The sequence below is a fragment of the Rhinolophus sinicus genome, linkage group LG10 (assembly GCF_036562045.2).
Source record: "Rhinolophus sinicus isolate RSC01 linkage group LG10, ASM3656204v1, whole genome shotgun sequence".
NCBI lineage: Eukaryota > Metazoa > Chordata > Mammalia > Chiroptera > Rhinolophidae > Rhinolophus > Rhinolophus sinicus.
In genome coordinates this window covers 4,511,962-4,529,863 of record NC_133759.1, presented here as the reverse complement: position 1 = coordinate 4,529,863, position 17,902 = coordinate 4,511,962, and the positions used below count along the sequence as shown (strand labels likewise).

At 49.6% G+C, this 17,902-nt stretch overlaps 1 protein-coding gene across 1 annotated transcript in view; it reads right to left on the bottom strand.

The window, feature by feature from the left end:
- Window positions 1-17,902, bottom strand: part of ITPR1 (inositol 1,4,5-trisphosphate receptor type 1) — a 293,300-nt gene that overhangs the window by 32,542 nt on the left and 242,856 nt on the right. The window contains exons 53-55 of the mRNA XM_074312232.1: window positions 13,107-13,229; window positions 7,901-8,076; window positions 3,884-4,048 (exon numbers count right to left, since the gene is read on the bottom strand). Coding sequence (XP_074168333.1) covers window positions 3,884-4,048; window positions 7,901-8,076; window positions 13,107-13,229 — 464 coding nt within the window. The remainder of the gene's footprint in view (window positions 1-3,883; window positions 4,049-7,900; window positions 8,077-13,106; window positions 13,230-17,902) is intronic.

The window sequence follows — 17,902 nt, the reverse complement described above, 5'->3', positions numbered from 1 at the left end:
GACAAAGAGTTATTGTAAAGAATAAACAGATGATGTACATAGAGCACTTAGCGTATGGTCATACTTATGTGCTAAGTACACGATAGACGACAGATCATTATCATTAACTTCCTGATGAAGAACGGTCACACAAGTAGTCTGTGGCAGGTACAATGGTGGCAGTGACACACCAGGAAGCCGAGGCCCTTCTTACCCCCTGGTGGAGGCCGAGGCCCCTGCAGTCACGGTGCGCTCACATCTTGGCTTGCCCTCTGCTAAGAGGCCTGCCCTTTGCAAGAAGGTGGCTTCATGGGGGATGGAGGTCCTTACAGGTACAGCCCCGACAGCTGTGCTGACATCTGGGCCTCCCCTGGAGGTGCTGCCCCACTGCAGCTTTGCACACAGCCAAGTGAGTCAGGGGACAAGGCTGAATCCTGACTGCTTTGCTTTCCATTTGTCGCAAGATGTTGAACGCATCTCTGGGCCTCAGTTTCCTCGTCTGTAAAACCAGTGGCCTGAACCTGCTGATGTCCCCGTCCCTCCCGACGTAGAATTTTAAATCTGAGTTTATTTTCTGGTCCATGAGCCCTTCTGCCTCCGCAACACCTGTCTGTGCCTGAGACCAGTGGGGACAGCACCCGGTCAAGGAGGAAACTTACACGGACGCGAGCGTGTAGTCAGCAGGAGAGCACAAAAGGCTAATGCAGCTTTTAAGGCTGGTGAGATATTTCCCAGCAACACACCGCCGAGTTGCAAGTGACAGCCATGTCAGACAACAAATGACGCGTTTTCTGTGGGTGAACCGCAGAGGTAACATGCCAGCCCTTCCCACCAATCATGGAAGTGACAGTGATTTTTTCTTTTCAATCATTATTATTTCTGATTTCAAAACAATGGACATGCATGACTTTATAAAGGAAAAGCGTTCTTCTAATCAGAAAATTACACAAGCTCCATGGGGAGAACTTTGAAAACACAGAAACGCACAAAGAAAAACAAAAACCACGAAGAACCCCGCCATCTATAGACATCTACTCGAGAAGTTATTTCCTTCCAGGCTTACATTTGAAAAAATGTAATATATGCATACGTACTTTTACAAAAATATTGTGCCATCATACTGGCATGTAGTCAGCCTCGTTCACCAAGCAATCCTGAGCACATTTATGTCAAAAATGACCACCTAGTATTTCACTGTATGGAAAAGCCACCGTTTAGTTAACTAATTATCTTTTCTTTTTTTTTTTACAGTCAAGATGTTTTCAATTATATGTCATTAAAAACAATACTGTGATGAACCCTTCTGTACTTGCTTCTCCACAAACCTGCCCAGTTCTCTCTTTTTGGTGAATTTCCAGAATGGAGTTGCTGGGTCGGATGTTATAATAGACATGTTACCCCACTGCCTTCCAGAAAAGTTGGAGCCGTTTACACTCACCACTGCGGGAACCGATGCCCAATTTAGCCCACACTCACTAGACCTGGCCACGGCCACGCTCCTGAACACTTCCCAATGTCACAGGTACAATGGGAGATCACAGTTGTTTTAATTAGCATGTCTTTGTTTAGCCTCGAGGATGTACATTTTCCCAGCCTTTCTGTCTGGATTTCTCCTTTTGTTACCTGCCTGTCTATGAACTTTGCACATTTTCATCTTGGGGTGTTAGTATTTTTCTAAGGACACAACTTGAATGCAGACTTGAGACCAGGTTCAGTCAGTGTCAGGGGCCCCAGCCCTCGTATGAGGCCCCCATCACCCACTCTCCATTTCTGGCCTGTTGGAGTGGAGCTTTCATATCTGTGAGATGTGGGTTTTCCCTGGAGGTCTCGCTCCAGTGCCTTCTGCCACAGGCTTTCCTTATTTGTGTAATACTTTGAATGATTTCAGTATTTTGTCTGTGGTTCTCAACAGACGTGGCAAATACTGCTTTTGACACCAAAAGAAACACGTCACTTGAGGTCGCAGACAAGTCAAGAACCAGATAGCTTAGCAAACCCCGGATGCTCATGAGAGGCGTCCAGCCAGTCTCATCTGGTCCTGTTAAGTTTTCTAAAACTGAGTAGAGCCCTGGTGATGTCATCGGAAGCCCCGAGTCAGCCACTCCTGTTGCTGTGACAGATGAGATCTGAGAGCAAACCGTGATGGGAAATACCAGTTGTCTGAAGCCGGGGCTTTTCCACAAGCTCAGGTGAAAGGCGGTCAGGGCTAGGCATCAGCAGAGCTGGGCTGCTCCCCGTCTCGGCGGGACTTGGGGCAGGTTCCCTAACCTGACCACACCTCCGTTTCACTGCCTGTCGTGTGCAGGTATCATCTACCTCAGAGGTAGCTGGAGAGAGTATGAACGAGCACACAGTGAACACTCAGTAATGCGAGTACCTTATCTTCAGGGCTGGGAGGCCCAGGAGGCAGGGATGGTACTGGTTTGTCTCACCGTGACAGCCCCCACATTTGGCACTGGCACTGGCTGGCGTTGCTAATGACCCAAGGAAGGGGGCGTGAATGAACAGAAAGGAAATGAAGCTAGCTGGATGGAGACTGTGGGAAAAAGCGGACTCTCCCAGGGAGAGATGGCACTGTCTGTAAGGGACCCTCCTGTCTCTTGGGAGAGGCTGCCGCCCAGACTGCCTCCTGCCTGTAGACTCGTGTCTCTCTGCCTCACACACCGGAACCCCATCCAGCAACATTGCTGCAAAAAGGCTCAGAACATACTGAGCCCTAAGATTTCTGATATAGAGCGACCAAAAGAGGCCACACAAATAGCGATCACAGGTACGGCCAGAGACTTCTTTGCCTAAAACCTCAAAGGCCACTCACCTCAGCCTGCCAACGTCCCTGCCGAGGAATGAGCTAATAATCCTGCTGACCCGAACAGGGACAGCTGGTGGGGTATGGATGGGGACAGGGGGGAGAGGCGTCGACAAAGGCAGCAGGGATAGCTCGCAACAGCTAAGCACGGACGGTGTGGCGGTGTCATCCCAAGACCCTGGCATACACAGCTGCACATATAATCCCTACGACAGCCCTGTCGGGGTCACACGTCCTCCTCCTGGTTTTGTAGTCGGGGAAACTGAGGCTCAGAGCAGCTCGGTAACCAGCCCAGAGCCCACCTGAGAGCACCACCCTGAAGAGCTTTCCTTCTCCCCCTGTTGTAAGTCTCTCGTCTTAAGACCTTGATCGTTATGTTATCCTTACATTTTCATACTGCTCATCCCTTGAGGGATGGTTCTGCTTGCAGACAGGTCCATGTTACGCTTCATATCGTATGATGTAGTACAAGGAAATGGTTTCTATGTACAATTAGAGGCCCTCTAATGACAGGAGAGTACACAGATATTTGGTCTGTAATTTAAAAATAAAAATGACCGTTCAGGAGGAAGGGGACGGGCACAACTCATTTGATAGGCTATCAAGACACTAACCACTTGGCTCACATTGGCACACAATGACTTCTACTGTAAAGGTGTCCTGGACAAGGAAACCTGTCAAGCCCCTTGGCACAGGTCCTGGGAGTTTGGAGTAGCTCCTGCGCTTACTGTCACTCCATGTTTTCACTGGGAAACGGAGCCCAGCGGAACTGTAAGAAGACGATATAGTCTCAAAAACACTCTCCTTGGTAAGCACTGGCTGAGTCTAAGAAATAAAGACAAACACAGGCGCACATCTCCTGCTGCGGCACGTCTGTCACGAACAGTAAACGGAGCGTGACCAGTGCCACCTGGGCACCTGACGGCTGCCCAGCTGCCTGGTGGCTTCCTGTCCAGCTCCCCCAGACGCCGCGGACGGGGGGCGACGACCCTGATACACCAGGCACACCCATCGCCATTACAAGGAGGGCTCGGGGCCGAGAGGGAGGACACTGTCCTGGTTCTCAACGAGGAGCATCTGTGGACACCAGGAACTCACCAGCAAACTGTAGAAGAATTCGTGGACGAACAGCCCCATGGCGCAGATGAGCAGATACAGCAAGTGGTACAGGAACTCGACGTCCAGGATCATGGCTCGGTAGCCCCTGGTGAAGGTCCCGCAGTTGCCCACAAAGCTCATGAGAAAGATGATTTTATTGCAGACCTGGAGCAATGAGAAGGACAGTCACCTAGGCAGGACTATACCCATCTCCAGACACTCCGTGAGCGCGAAGGGCGATTCGTGGTCACACGTGTGTCAGTAACTGGCCCCAAACGAAGCTTCCTCTGGAGCCAAGTGCCCACCGGACCCGCCAAGAACCATCTTGCGGAGCTAAGTCATTTTGTTCCTTTGCTTTTCAGGCATGTTAAAGGTTATGGGCAGTCGAATCACTTCATGTACAGCAGCGACCAAGTGGCATTCATATATGACAAAAACAAAATTAGCACGTACTGAAATGATGATTTCCAAAATGAGGTATGAATCATTTCTAACATTCTTATATGAGTTGGTCAAACACAGAAGCCACCTCACTCCATGAGCCCTGTGATGGGTGTGAGGAAAAGCGTTTCCTGAGTATCTGTGACGCTCTAGGCATTAGAGGGTTACAGCTCAATGAGAAGCAGCCCGTTCTTGACGCTCACCTGCTGTAACTTCACCAGGAAAATGAGATTTTTCTTGGGGGGAAAAAAGGGACTTCAGGATGAGTTCAATTCCCCTGCCCCTTCTGGGAACAACTTCTTTTCCTCTGGGAAATTTCTTATCCGTCCTTGAGGTCCACGTGGGGCTCCAACCTGGCCCATCAGAGTATTATATGCCCCTGGCAATAGCGTTGGTTCTGGGACGGGCACACGACCAAGTGAAGCCCATGCGACCCACTGAGACCTTTCCTCGGACGGCAGAAAATACCATTTTGTTCATCACCCCTGACCTTGACCCTGAGAGAAAGCCGGCAACCGTTCTGCCATCCCATGGAGCCTTCGAGAAGCACCAGTGCAGACCCAAGAGGGACAAGTGGGGCTGGGCCCTGACGCTACTGCCCAGGCCCCGGGCTTCAGTCACCCCTGAAGCCAGCCTCTCGATTTCTCAGTCACTCGAACCCAGACATTTCCTCCTTTGCTTCAAGTAGCGTGGATTAGGTTTTCCGGCACCGGCAACGCAAGGCGGATGTACCGTATGATGTAGCCCACCTGTGACAGAAACCCCATGCCTAGAAGTGTATCAATGTGCAGATACAAAAACTTGCATCAGGAGAAGGCTGGAGAGAAAGCTCTTCAGAGGCACTTGGTAAAAACCACCGTCTGCCACCCTTGCTAGCCTGGCCACTGGCTGGGAGGTTCTGCCAATTAATCTGGGGGTTCAGTGTGAGTGAGCTGCTCCACAATCAGATAAGTAAGGACACAGAGCATGTGTGGCTTTCTCAGACAGTACGCGTTCAACCCAGTAGGTGGTTAATTTTCTTTCTTTCTAACATTCTACACTTCACCAGTGTGGGCTCTTTCACGGGGTGAGAGTACCACTGACGCGGAATGAGCTGCATTGATGCAGCTGCAGAAAAGAAAAAAAAAATGGCCACGCTCTGGCAGACATTCCAGTCGCTCTAACATGCCCAGGCTCCTGCGTCGTCACGACAGAGCAGTCGGCTCCCCTTTCACCTCTGCCCTAGTTTTCTCCGCCAGCAAATCTCTCCTGTTTGTGGACTCAGTCGGTGGTCCCAACGTCCTGGTGACCCTGCTCGATCAGTCTTTGATCCTGCTCTTGGTCCCACCTTTCCACGTCTCCACAGGACTCTGCAGGGGCACCTGCGGGGTCTCCCAGATCCTACAGCAGGTCACGGCTCCCCCCCCCAACCACTTTCCCCACCACCGTCCTGCTCCGCCCGCTTAGTTCTCCAAATTCCTTCTCTGTCCATAGCTAATCCTTCTTCTCCCCTATACGCCCCGTGTTCCTCTTTTTAAATTCCCTCTAATTGTTTATTATAGTTATTTCAGCATTTTCCCCAAGCTAATATTGTTATAAATGGTAATTAATTGTATAATTTGAGCCTTTCTCCCAACTAATCTATGTTAAGAGACAACAGTGGGGCAATTCAAGGCCAGAGGAACAAAAGAACTAGACAGCCCATCCAAGACAACTTCTGAAACAGTGAGTTTTCCTTTAATTTACTTGTTTATTCTCTTTTCCTTCTTAGGTGGCTTTGTCTCACTGCAGGTGACACTTACACTCCCTTCTGCAACACCAGTATGTCTCTGTCACTCTGATCATGCATTTGCAGAGGCCACAGCTATCATAACAGCTTGTCCTGTCACCTCAAGCCCAGTATGTCAACAATTTCAGTGTATTTCCACGCTGAAAACTAGGTCTTTGCACGACTTCATTTTAGTGGAAGGCATTATTCTCCTCCCAATTTTCTGTGACAAAATTTGCAGGTCCAGTTGCCCCGCCAATCAGACAGCACTATCTCCTCCGCCCCAGAAAGGGACCCGGATGGAGCCCTGGGTTGTCTTCAGGTGTGAGGCTCTAAGTCCACGCCCACCACTGTTACTCTCTCCTCTGCAGCGCTGACACCTGTACCTGCCTTCTTACCTCTCCCAGGCTTTGCACACCTAATGGAAAGCTCTGCTGCAGCCTCCATGGCCACCCTGCCGGTGGCCCCCCTCACTTGAATCCACACAAGCCACCACTAAAGGAACTTTCTCAAGAGTACTTCTTTGTATCTACCGTTCCTTTCCTCAAAAACACTTGAGCCATTTCCTGCTACTGGGTGCAGACGTTCCTGACCTATAGTCTGTACACTAATTCCAAGTGATACTTAAAAAAAACCCGAGCAAATCAGTTTGGGAAACACAGTGAGACCAGGTCCCTTCCTGGTCCCTTCCACAGCCCACACGGGCACGTGGAAAGGCTTTCGTTCTGTTGAAGCCAGCATTTCCCACACTGATTTGACCGTGGGCCCCCATGGCTCCCACCCACGACTTACCAGCTTGGAACTTGCTTCGGGAATGCTGACCTGGAGGATGAAGCCAAGTGCCGGATCCTGGAACTCAGGGCAGGTCACTCATCCAGGAAGCGGCCCTGCCCACCACTGCGTGAACCACGCAGAGCTGACCTGGCTCCCGCTGCGTGGGCCTGGGGGGCCCAGGGGCGAGTGCTGCTGTCAGCCCGCTTCCTGGCCAGCACCTCTCCTGCCCTTAGGACACAGCTTCCCCCTGGCGTCCTCCCTGAGCTTGTCGGCTCGTTAGGGCCGCCCTCCCCTAAAGTCCTTGCTGCCTTTGCCTTCTGAAAGCCCATCTGGGCACAGTCACTGCTGCACTGCATCACTGTATTAACCTGAGTTTGCAACATGACTTCCAGTTTTGTACAGTAACCTCCAGCCTCCTCATGTGCTCACGGCAGAAACTTCTGGAAGGCATTGCCTCACACGTCCAAATCTCCTTCCTCTCACCAGGAAACCTCTCCAGTACATCTGCTATCTCATGTCAGCTGTCTCCACTTCCTCAGAATTCTCCCATCATCAGTTGGCTTCAGCTGTAGCAAAACGGCATTTCCGAAAGTCACCACTGACTTGGAAATCACTCCGGCTCTCTCCCAACCTCACTGCTGGCTCCCTCTCGGTTTGAATATTCCTCTCACGTCTCCTCTCTCCTGTGTGGCCTCACCAGCAGTGGATGCTGTTACTATTTGATCATTTGATTTACTGGCTAACATCTCCTGTCCCGGCACACCTATGATCAGATTGGCAAAACTAATTTAAATCTCAGCTGTTCCCTTCCTGCTGAAGGTCTGAGAGGGATATTCCCTAAAAGTGAGATCGGCCAGGCTTGGAAATGCATCGCGAGACTCCCTGTACTGAGAGGTGAGCGGGGTCGGCCCACCGGCAGCTCTGCCTTGCTTCTGCTATTTTAATAGTTGACCCACCCAGTATTTGTCGCCACGGAAAGCGCAGGCCATGGTTCTACCAGGGAGGGAGGCATTCCTAGTCTTGTGTCAACCATAAAGCAAGGTATCCATACTTACGTTGAAAGCTCCCAGGAGAAACAACGTGGGCTGCAGCCCAACGGAAAATATCAGCCGGAGAATCGTGGAGGCGATTAAGGCTCGGATGCCGTGGGGCTTGGGGAGCGCGATGACAATGGCCAGGGAGACGAGCATGGCCGTCCACAGCAGTCCCGACCAGTGCGGCTCCAGCGTCCCTGGAAAGACACGGTGGGGTGTCACAGCCCCATGGAGGACAGTGACCGATCCACACGGGCTTCGTCACACTTCCGGCTTTGTCAATCACCTCTGGCCTTGTTTGTCCCAACTCTCATCTCCAAATTGCTGCCCTGGACATAACGAGTCCCATCCCTGTTTCCACCTGCAAACCTTCACACACGGTCCTTCTACCTGGGAAATTGTCCCTTTCCTCGTCACCGTAGGTCTGAGCTTAGACGTCACCTCTTCTGGGAAGCCCCCTGCATCCCCTGCCTCCTCAAAACACATGCCCGGCGCTCCGTCCTCCTCTGAGTTGTGTTCCCTGGTCATCACTACAGGATACTATTTTCTAGTGGTCATCTGGCACCCAGGAGGCACCCGTCAAATGATTGTTCAATAAGTAAGCTCATACATGTGTCACACGTCACTCTTAAGGGAGGTGAACCGCAAGCCTAAACTTCTAATTTCTATTGAAAGCGTGCAACGTGCAGGTCCTCTGCCTGAATCACATTTCTTCAAGGGAAGGGGAAGGCACCTTCCGTATCATTAGCATCATCCTACAATTAGATTAGCCTTGTAGTCAGAGAGCCGAGACCAGCTTCTGTCATCTCTTGCTATTGCAAGTTCTATTTACAGTGTCCCATGAGACGGCTTGGTTATATAACATGAACCAACATGGCTAAAAATATAGTTCTGTGAAACACTCATTAAAAAAAATAACAAAACCCTATTTCAAATGCTGTCACATTTTGAGTCGCCTTCAGATGTAAACAAGCAGCGCTCCATGATTAAGGCCACTTACATAAAGGAGTGTCACTTCTCCCAGTGCCGGGACTGCAGCACCACCCAGGAAGCAGACGCCCTTAGAGGTGACAGCTGTTCCCCAGCCTGTTGGCTGCCCGCGTCCATTTAGTCCACACCCGTTGAGACTCATTTTCTCTCGAACGTCAGTCCCCCCACCCCGGCTACCTAGTCTCCCCTTCTGATATCCTTCAGAGGAAACCTGATTAGAAATGGGCAGAGAGAGGCAGAAGCTCTTTGCAAATTCAGGAAGAAGTGGACACTGACCTATGTGTGTCACTTCCTGTGCTTTTAACAATGGGTAGATATCATATGAGCCCTTTATACTGACTATCACTTACTTAACCCTCTCCACCTCCCTACGAGCTCGGCACTATTACCTCCATTTTCCTCGAGAGAAAACTGGGCCTTGGGTTACGTATCTTGCCCGAGACAGAGCAAATGGCTGCAGTCCACGTGCCCCTGAAGTCCATGGTCCTTAACTACCACTTCTTTTGTAAAAAGAAAAACCCATTGATTTTACGTGTAGAATTTGATGAATTTTGGCAGTTTATATAGTCACGCAACCACCACATGCAGCGACACATAACTGCCAACACAAGCAAGACACAGAACAATTTTTATCACCAAAAGGTGTCTTAGTACCCCTGCAGGTGGTGCCTTGACCCATCTCCACCCTCAGGCAACCACTTATCTGCTTCCTATCACTGCAACTTTGCATTTTCTAGAATTTCATAAAAATGGAAAAGATATCACATTAGTAGGTCGCCTTTTAATTTCTTTCACTTAGCAAATTTTTTATATTCACTCAGATTACTACATGTGTTAATACTTGGTTCTTTCTAATGCTTGGTTCAATAGCATGGATCTACCACAATTTATTTATCTGCTCAACAATGAATGGATATTTGGGTTGTTCACAATTTGGAGTCATTACGAATGATGCAGCTGGGAACACTCAAGTATAAATCTTGGAATGGGCATATGTTTTAATTTCTCTTGGACAAATACATGGAAGTATATTTTTGAATCCTATGTTGAATTTTATAAGACACTATCTTACTGTCTTCCAAAGCAGCATTTGGTGTTCCACTTGCCTCATATCGTCACCAATACTTGGTGTTGTCAGTCTTTCTAATTTTAGCCATTCTAGCCAGTGTGTAGTGCTATGTCATTGTGGTTTTCACTTGCATTTCTCTGATAACTAGGTATGTGGAATATCTTCTCAGGTGCTTACTGGCCATCTGTGTATCTTCTTTGTGAAGTATCAGATCAAGTCTTTTGCCCATTGTTTTAATTGGGTAGTCTTTTTATAATTGAGTTGTAAGAATTCTTTATGTATTCTGGATATAAGCCTTTTGTCAGATACCTACTTTGTAAATATTTTCTTTCAGTCTGTGGCTTGCCTTTCATTTTCTTAAATGCTTAACCACCATCTTTAACTCTTAAGATCTTATAATAAATGTGACCACTACAAGGGACGTACACACATACTGACAGGGACAGTATAAAAAACTGCTGTGTCCCTACTATAAAAGCAGTGTTAAAAAATAATGCTAGATTCAATAAACAACAAAAAAAAAGTTATAAAAAGACGTTTCTAAGACAATTGGAGGAACATGAAAATGGACAGGCTGTTACATGATTTACTGTTAGCTTTGTTAGATATGATGATGGTATGGTTATTGTACATATTTAAAAATATCCTTTTAAGTTAGAGATGTGCAATGAAATATTTATGGGCAAAACAACAAGACTTCTTTAAAATGTTTCAGAAAATATAGTAAGGGGATGGATGAACAAGATTGGCAAACTGTTGGTAATTGTTCAAGTTGGGCTGATGGGTATATGGCAGTTTATTATGCTGTCTTCCCACATATATTTGAAAATGTCAATAAGAAAGTTTAAAAAGTAGTACTGTGTTTGCTTTAATCACCATGACATGCTCACAAATTCAGTACGAAACATGCAGCCGTCCGGCGTTCATGCTTTTGAAAGACTGTGTAACTCATCTGTTCTGAAATAAAGGGGGGAAATGATACTTCTGATGGGAGCTTTTAAGGCCACTGCTGTTCCTGGCAGCCACAGGTCTTGTAAGCCACAGCAGCGCATGTAACCAGGCATTCCACACATTCCAGAGGGACATTTTGTAAACCCTGGTTTTAGGAGTTCACAAGAAAAAATACTGATCTCAAAGAAATACTTTCAGGTAAGCAGGGCTACCACCACCTTTCTCTTAAGATGATTACCAGTGAGTTTAGAAGACGCCTCCACAATGCCTCACAAAAGGAAAGATTAAATCTCCCTGCGAGTGATTGGTGGTGTCAGAGGCGATCTTGATCACTGAGGTCCCTCTTTTCTCCCAGTAGATCTAACTGTGCTTCCCGTTCAGTCCATCAACATGAAGTTCTAAGGCCCACGTTGCCAAAACAGGAGGCCTGGACTCCTGCAGCCCAGCCTGAGTTGGTGTCACATTACAGCCACTGTGCAGAGTTGGAAGGACCTATGCAGTGGGTGTCATGCAGTGGGTGTCATACTTGGATCGGCAGCAAACAGGACGCCCCAGAGACCCTGGCTGGGCCAGCAACTTTTTGTCCCTGAACTCGACAGGAATTTCCAAGTCCACACCACGGTTCCACAACCACTGGCTCCTTGTAGCTCCTTGCAGAGAGAGAGAGTGAGGAGGACAAACAGAGCTGCTCTCCTGGCCTGGACACCAAGTCCAGACTTTCCAGGTCCAGGTCCCCACTGGGCCAGGCTGGGCACTGCAGGGGAGGGGAGCTGTCCACTACTGTGTCCAGACACTACCTCAAGGCTGCCACAGTGACCAGTGAAGAAAATGGCCAAGGTATACAATAAAAATCGCTTTAAGATCTTTTTAAAGAAATGGAGGGGAAATAAAAATATATCCAGGCATGGCTGCAGAACCTACTGGGACACACATGACTCCCCTGCGGAGAAAGGAAGCCTGGGCTCTGTCACCTCTGACCGAGCTCCTGGCTGACCACTTCTCACTCTTGCCTCTGCCGACTGGCCACTCACTTCGGGCAGATGTGCCCTTGGAGAAGGCCTGGCAGCCCTGTGGGCCTGGCGAATCCTTCCAGCCACTGCACGTAGGATTCCTGACATGGCAGCTCAAAGAAAAGCCCCCAGACCTGTGTTTAGGTGGAAATCACTCAAACGGAGCTTTCAATGTAACGTAAAGCCAAACAGAAAAGCTAGCTCCTCAAATGGGTAAGTTAGAGACACACGCCTCACAACACGTCATCGCTGTCAGATTGGACTGTCGTGTACTGTGGCTAAGTGTCCGTGTGCTGTCATACATGAGTCTACACCGGCGCCATCCGGCTCAAGAGCTCAGCCTGGGACTCACTCCTGCGTTGTTTGTGGGCCTTACTTTGGGGCCTTTATCCCATGTTTCACACAAGGTGGCTCCTGGCGTTTGTCAGACATGTATGCGAGCTGATCTGCTGAGAAGCTCTGAGGAAACATTGAGCTGTAAAGTTGACCCCCCCAGGAAGTGGCCGTAGGTGTCAGAAAGGGGGCCGTGGACCGTGACCAAGGAGCCACCTCTCCTGGAACCTGAATGCCTCCAGGACACCAGTGCACACGTGCCCCCTCTAAACTGTTTGCCTGTCCTCAGCCAAGTATGGAGAGTATGCATACAGGTGACGGGAAGGAGGGCGGGGGAGGCCCACAAGAAACATGGACATCACGTGTTATTCGTGAGTAATGGCACGTCACTCTTATGACTAAACGCCCAAGGAGGCACAGTCTGCAGTCACTCAAGCCCTGCCTCACCCCACCCCTTGCCCACCCGCCCAAAATTCCAGAGATTTCTTACAAATTCGTTGCCTGAAATCCACTCTAGAAATATGCTGTAGAGGAAAAAGAAATCTCCTGGACTGAGCGTCAGCTATCTAGATTCCGGGTTTAGCTCTCGCTGTGAGACTTGGCTGAGTGTCTGAACTTCTCTGAGATACAGTTTCCCCCCATATACAATGAAGAGACCGACTGAGACAGTTTCTTACAGTTTTAACAGGGCACAGCTTCTCTCTTGGGCAATAAATATAGGCAGAAACTTCCCATTATTTTTAAGTTAGATTTAAAACTAAAGGCTTCAGTCTCAGCTTGTCTGAGGTGGGTAACGGGCACCCCACGTTTGTGCACATCCTGCCAGGGTCCCAGTGAAGACGCCCCAGCCCTCCCGACACCGCAGCGACAATACCTCCGCGGACGCCTCTGAACGGGTAGAAGAAGGCCACGAGCAGGTTCATGAGCACAGCCAGGTTGAACGAGATGCTGCTCCAGAAGGACATGTTGCGGGCACACCAGTACAGCACAGGCTGGGCTGTGGGGACACGGCGAGCGGTGAGGTCCCAGCCGGGGCACCGCCCCACCCCGCTGCCCGCTTGGCACCCACAGGCCCTCGTTCCCGGTTTCCCCCACAATAGCGAAAACGACTGTGTGTTTTGAAGGTGACTCACAGGCTTATAACGACAGCAGATCGGTTTATTTCTGTTCGGAGTACTTACTGGAGCAGAAGACGTATTTAGGGACAAGGAAGAGGAGAGAAGTTGGAACATCGAAAACCCTGCCGGGCCCTGGTCAACGCCCTCAGTTACGGAATCTGGGGGTACCCACCGTTCACGCGCTGAATCCTGAGTTCCCCCCAGGGCTCCAGGACCAGCTGAGATGCCCAGAGACCTGCGACGCCAATGAGCCTATGAGAAGCGTGGGGCACTGGTCGTGGTGGGCGCGTGGCAATCAGACTTGGCCCAGCTGGGCCCCAGACTAGGATGGCCGTCATTTCCACATGCCCCCCCACCCCCCAAAGTTCTCCACTAACTCACGGTGCTAAAAGCAAGACAAGATCCCTTTCCCGACACAGTCATCTGCCGTTTTCCTGAAGTCTGATGACCACTCTGGGGGGCGGGGGGACGAGGAGGGAGAGCTGCCGACCGGGTGGTCACAGCAGAGTCCCCATTCCTCAAAGGCCACAGTGGAGAGAGGATGTGGTACCAATGCCACCACTAAGCGGGTGACAGACACGTTTGCACTGCTGCCACCTTACTCCGCTGTTCACAATTAGTGACACCATGTCACACATTCTCAGTGTTTGAGCCCCCAACCTGTGGCACGATGGGGACCCTGGTGCTTCATTTCCCCCCGAACTCTTCTTGGGGGGCAACTTACACTTAGGTGATGATCAAAAACACACGTGGAAGAATGAGCCCAGTCTCCCTGCCAGAGGCAAACTTCCCAAGAGACAGTCTCATTCAACACCCTCCCCTCCAAAGAAAAGCGTGGACTATGAGGAGGGACCTCTATCTTGTGTTCCTCTTGCCCAGTGACACCATTTAACTTTAGAGACAGCAGCAACGACAAACCCAGTGACCTTGCGACGATGCCACTGCAGCAGCCAAGGCTGTGGAAGCCTCTGCTTAAAATAGAGCACAAGAAAACGGAGCTCGAGTAATTTCATAATTGGTCATTGCACGTTTGCACGTGGTAACAGCCGAAGTTTCCAGGCTGTACTTTCAGAGCTATAAGCACCATCTAGTTAAAAAAAAAAACAAAAAAAAACTCTCATTTTATAAATGAGGGAAACTGAGGCCCAGCAGAGGGCAGACGCTGTGGCGATCTTGTCACCCAGGTCAGTGACCCTCTGGGGGTGACAAGTAGAGAGATAAATGGCTCATGTCACCACTCAGTGGAGGAGCTGACCAGGAGCCTGCCCAGGTCCAGATAATGGGGACGTGTGGTGAGTTAATGGCTGAGGCAGACTGCAGATGAGAAATCACGGCTCTGGAAAAATGGCCACTGGCGTTTCTCTGGGACTGCAGCCCATTTCTGGTCTGGATGGGAAAACCCCGAGGGGAGAGAGGGACGTCGAGAATGGGATCAGGTAGAGGGAATCACTGAACCTGAGTTAGGGGCGCGCGGGAATTCACAACATCCTCTCCACATTTGTGTGGGTGTGAGTGTGTAAAAAGCACGTAAGAAGTCGTCAAAAGAAAAAAACAAAGGATGTGGCAGAGGTCAGCGATGGTCTGTGTAAGCCAGCAGTCTTCAGATGGGGTTCTCCCCAGCAAATGTGGGAGTAGCCCCTGCCGGCTGCTGTAACACAACAGTGACAAATGGCCTGCGACGACGGCAGATCGTTCACAAACTTATTTTTGTAAGGCTAACATTCTACTGAGATGGAGTGTCCCTCTGAATATGAAGTCAGCCCTTCGAATCAACGGGGTGTCTATACAGGTGCAAGCAGACACCTAGAGGCCGTCTGATGTGCACGGTCTGCTATCTCCTGTGACAGGTGGACCCATGTCGTCCCTCCCTTTCCAGACTCTTCTCCCGCTTCCCTACCCCGTACACGCTGCCTTTGCACGCCAGCCTAGAGATGGTCCCTGAAACACCCTGCAGTGTCCAGCCTCCATGTGCACAAATTCTTTGCTACTCCTCCCTTCAAGGGGTGCAGCTTAATTCCATCCCCGCGGAGTGTGGGCTGTAAGTACAAGGTGCTACGTAGCAACTTGCTTCTAAGAAACAGGGCAGAGTGGCAGTGCTGGGCATGCTTCCTGAGGCGGGTCCTAAAAAGCATTGCAGCTGCTTCTTCGCACGTGCGTTCTCTCCCCCCGCCCCCATCAGTCATTTGCTCTGAGGAAGCCAACTGCCCCATTGTGAGGACACTCCAGCAGCCCCACAGAGGTCCATGCAGAGAGGAACTGAGCCAACAGCCATGTGAGTAAGAAGTGGGTCCTTCCGGTCCAGTCCAGCCTTCAGATGACAGTAGCTCTGGCTTCCCCTCAGGAGAGACCCTAAGGCAGAACCACCCAGCTAAGCCACTCCCAAACTCCTGATCTTGAAAAACCGAGAACATATTTACGGCACTAAGTTTTGGGGTAGTTTATTACACAGCAACGGAATGAAACTAACATACCTTGTGTGGTGGGCAAAATAACGGCCCCCAAACACACTCACATCCTAATCCCCAGAACCTGGGACTATTACCTTGTGTCAAAAGGGACTTTGCTGATGTGATGAGGCTACGGATCCTGAGATGGGGGATGACCCTGATTATCTCGGTGGGCCCGGCATCACCTCAGGGTCCTTGTAAGTGGAACAAGGAGGCAAAGTGTCAGTCATAGTGACGCAGCACGAGAAGTCTCTCCTGGTCCCTTGAAGATGGAGGAAGCGGCTAAGAGCTGAGCAACGGCAGCAGCTTCTAGAAGCTGGAAAAGCCTCCAGGAGGCTCCTGGTCCTGCCGACACACTGATTTTAGCCCAGTGAGAAGCTTTTTAGATTTCTAGCTTCCAGAATGTAAGATAATAAATGTATGTTGTTGTAAGACTCCGAGTTTGTGGTGATTTGTCACAGCAGCACCAGGAAATGAACACGCCTTCCCTTCCCCCCACCTCCCAGGCTTGTGTTTATCCTTTGAGGTGCTATTCAGACTTCACCTTTCCTCAGAAGCCTCGGTCTCCCACATGTCCACAATGTGGCAGTGCCTGATTACCGCCCTACTTGTAATCGGCCACTTAAATTATAGCCACTGAAAACATGGTATGTGGTCTGCCCCCACCAGATGGGATGTCCTCTCAGGAAGGGATCAGAGCTGACCCATTATTCAGTTCTGCGCTCTACCTGTTAGCACATTTCTACTTACGAGGGGCTAACAGTTTGGCTGGATCAACACACCTGCTACATCACGGTGGACAGACAGACTGCCACGATCCCAGGTAGGCGGGGCAATTTAAATTACCGCAACGCAGGGTATCCCTTGGTAACAGTCTTTCCTAGTTTTTCATTTGCTTGCTTATAAAGGAAGTGGGCCTTGCTGATGATTTGGACTCCATGTACATACAGCGACAGAATTCTCAGCTCTACCCTGACACGGGCAAACCATCCGCGAGAACCCCAACTGAGAAAGTGTCAGCATATGCACTCTGCCTCCATTCCCTTGTTCACTGTCCTTGAATTTTCTTGGCCTGGAGTTTTCACTTCACTGGGGCGAGGCCTGAGAAGATGTCAGAGGCGTGATCAAGAGGGCATGTGAATGCACAGAAGGGCGTGTGTGTGTGTGTGTGTGTGTGTGTGTGTGTGTGTGTGTGTGAGAGAGAGAGAGAGAGAGACAGACAGACAGACAGAAAGCGGAGCGGGGAAGAGGATTTCTTCTGGAAAGCCTAGGAATTGAGCATTTTAACACTTGCAGGAGAAAATACCAAGCAATGTCACCCTCAGACCTCAGTTTCTGTCTGGCCCCAGCTGCAGACTGGCCAAAGCACAGACGATTCTGTGTGTGTGATACATTCAGGAAAAGGTACAGCAGCCTCACGAATAAGCCAGAAAAATCTTTTCTGCAGATTCATTTGAAGAGAAATAAGCTACTCTTAGAGGGGGAAAACATGTATCTCATTTTAGTTGCACATCTGATATCTCTCCCTTCCCTCAATATGTAAATAATGTTTAATTCGGTTATTTTCGATTTTTCTCTTCCCATCCGAAGCGCTCAAGCCAATTAAAATCATTCAATTGACAACTATAGCTGTGTTTAAGTTTCACTGAAATGAAAACTGATTCTGAAACAAAGAAAGACTAAATACAGTATCAGCTACAATGTAATATACGTCTGGGAACATGAGATGGCCATTCTGCAGTCAATCCATTAGTCAGGTGCTCTTAACTCCCCACTTTGCAGGTGAGGGTCTGGGAGCAGTTATGTAACCTGCAGGGGGTGCAGAGCAGGGTGGGGGTGGCAGAGCAGAATAGAACTCAGAGCCACATCATTCTGAGAAGGGATCTATCAGAACAGCCCAAGTGCACCCCTGCACTGATAAGGGTGAAATCACAGTTTTAGTAACTACCACGCAGGTTCGGATCCATTAATTCAGAATTGTCCCCAACACCTGGAACCACAAACAGCCCAGTGAAGGACAAAAGCAGCAACTAAGAGGAAGTTCTCTTCCATTTAACATCAAAGCTGAAAATAGGAGAGTATGAAATGGGCGGGGTCTGCCTATT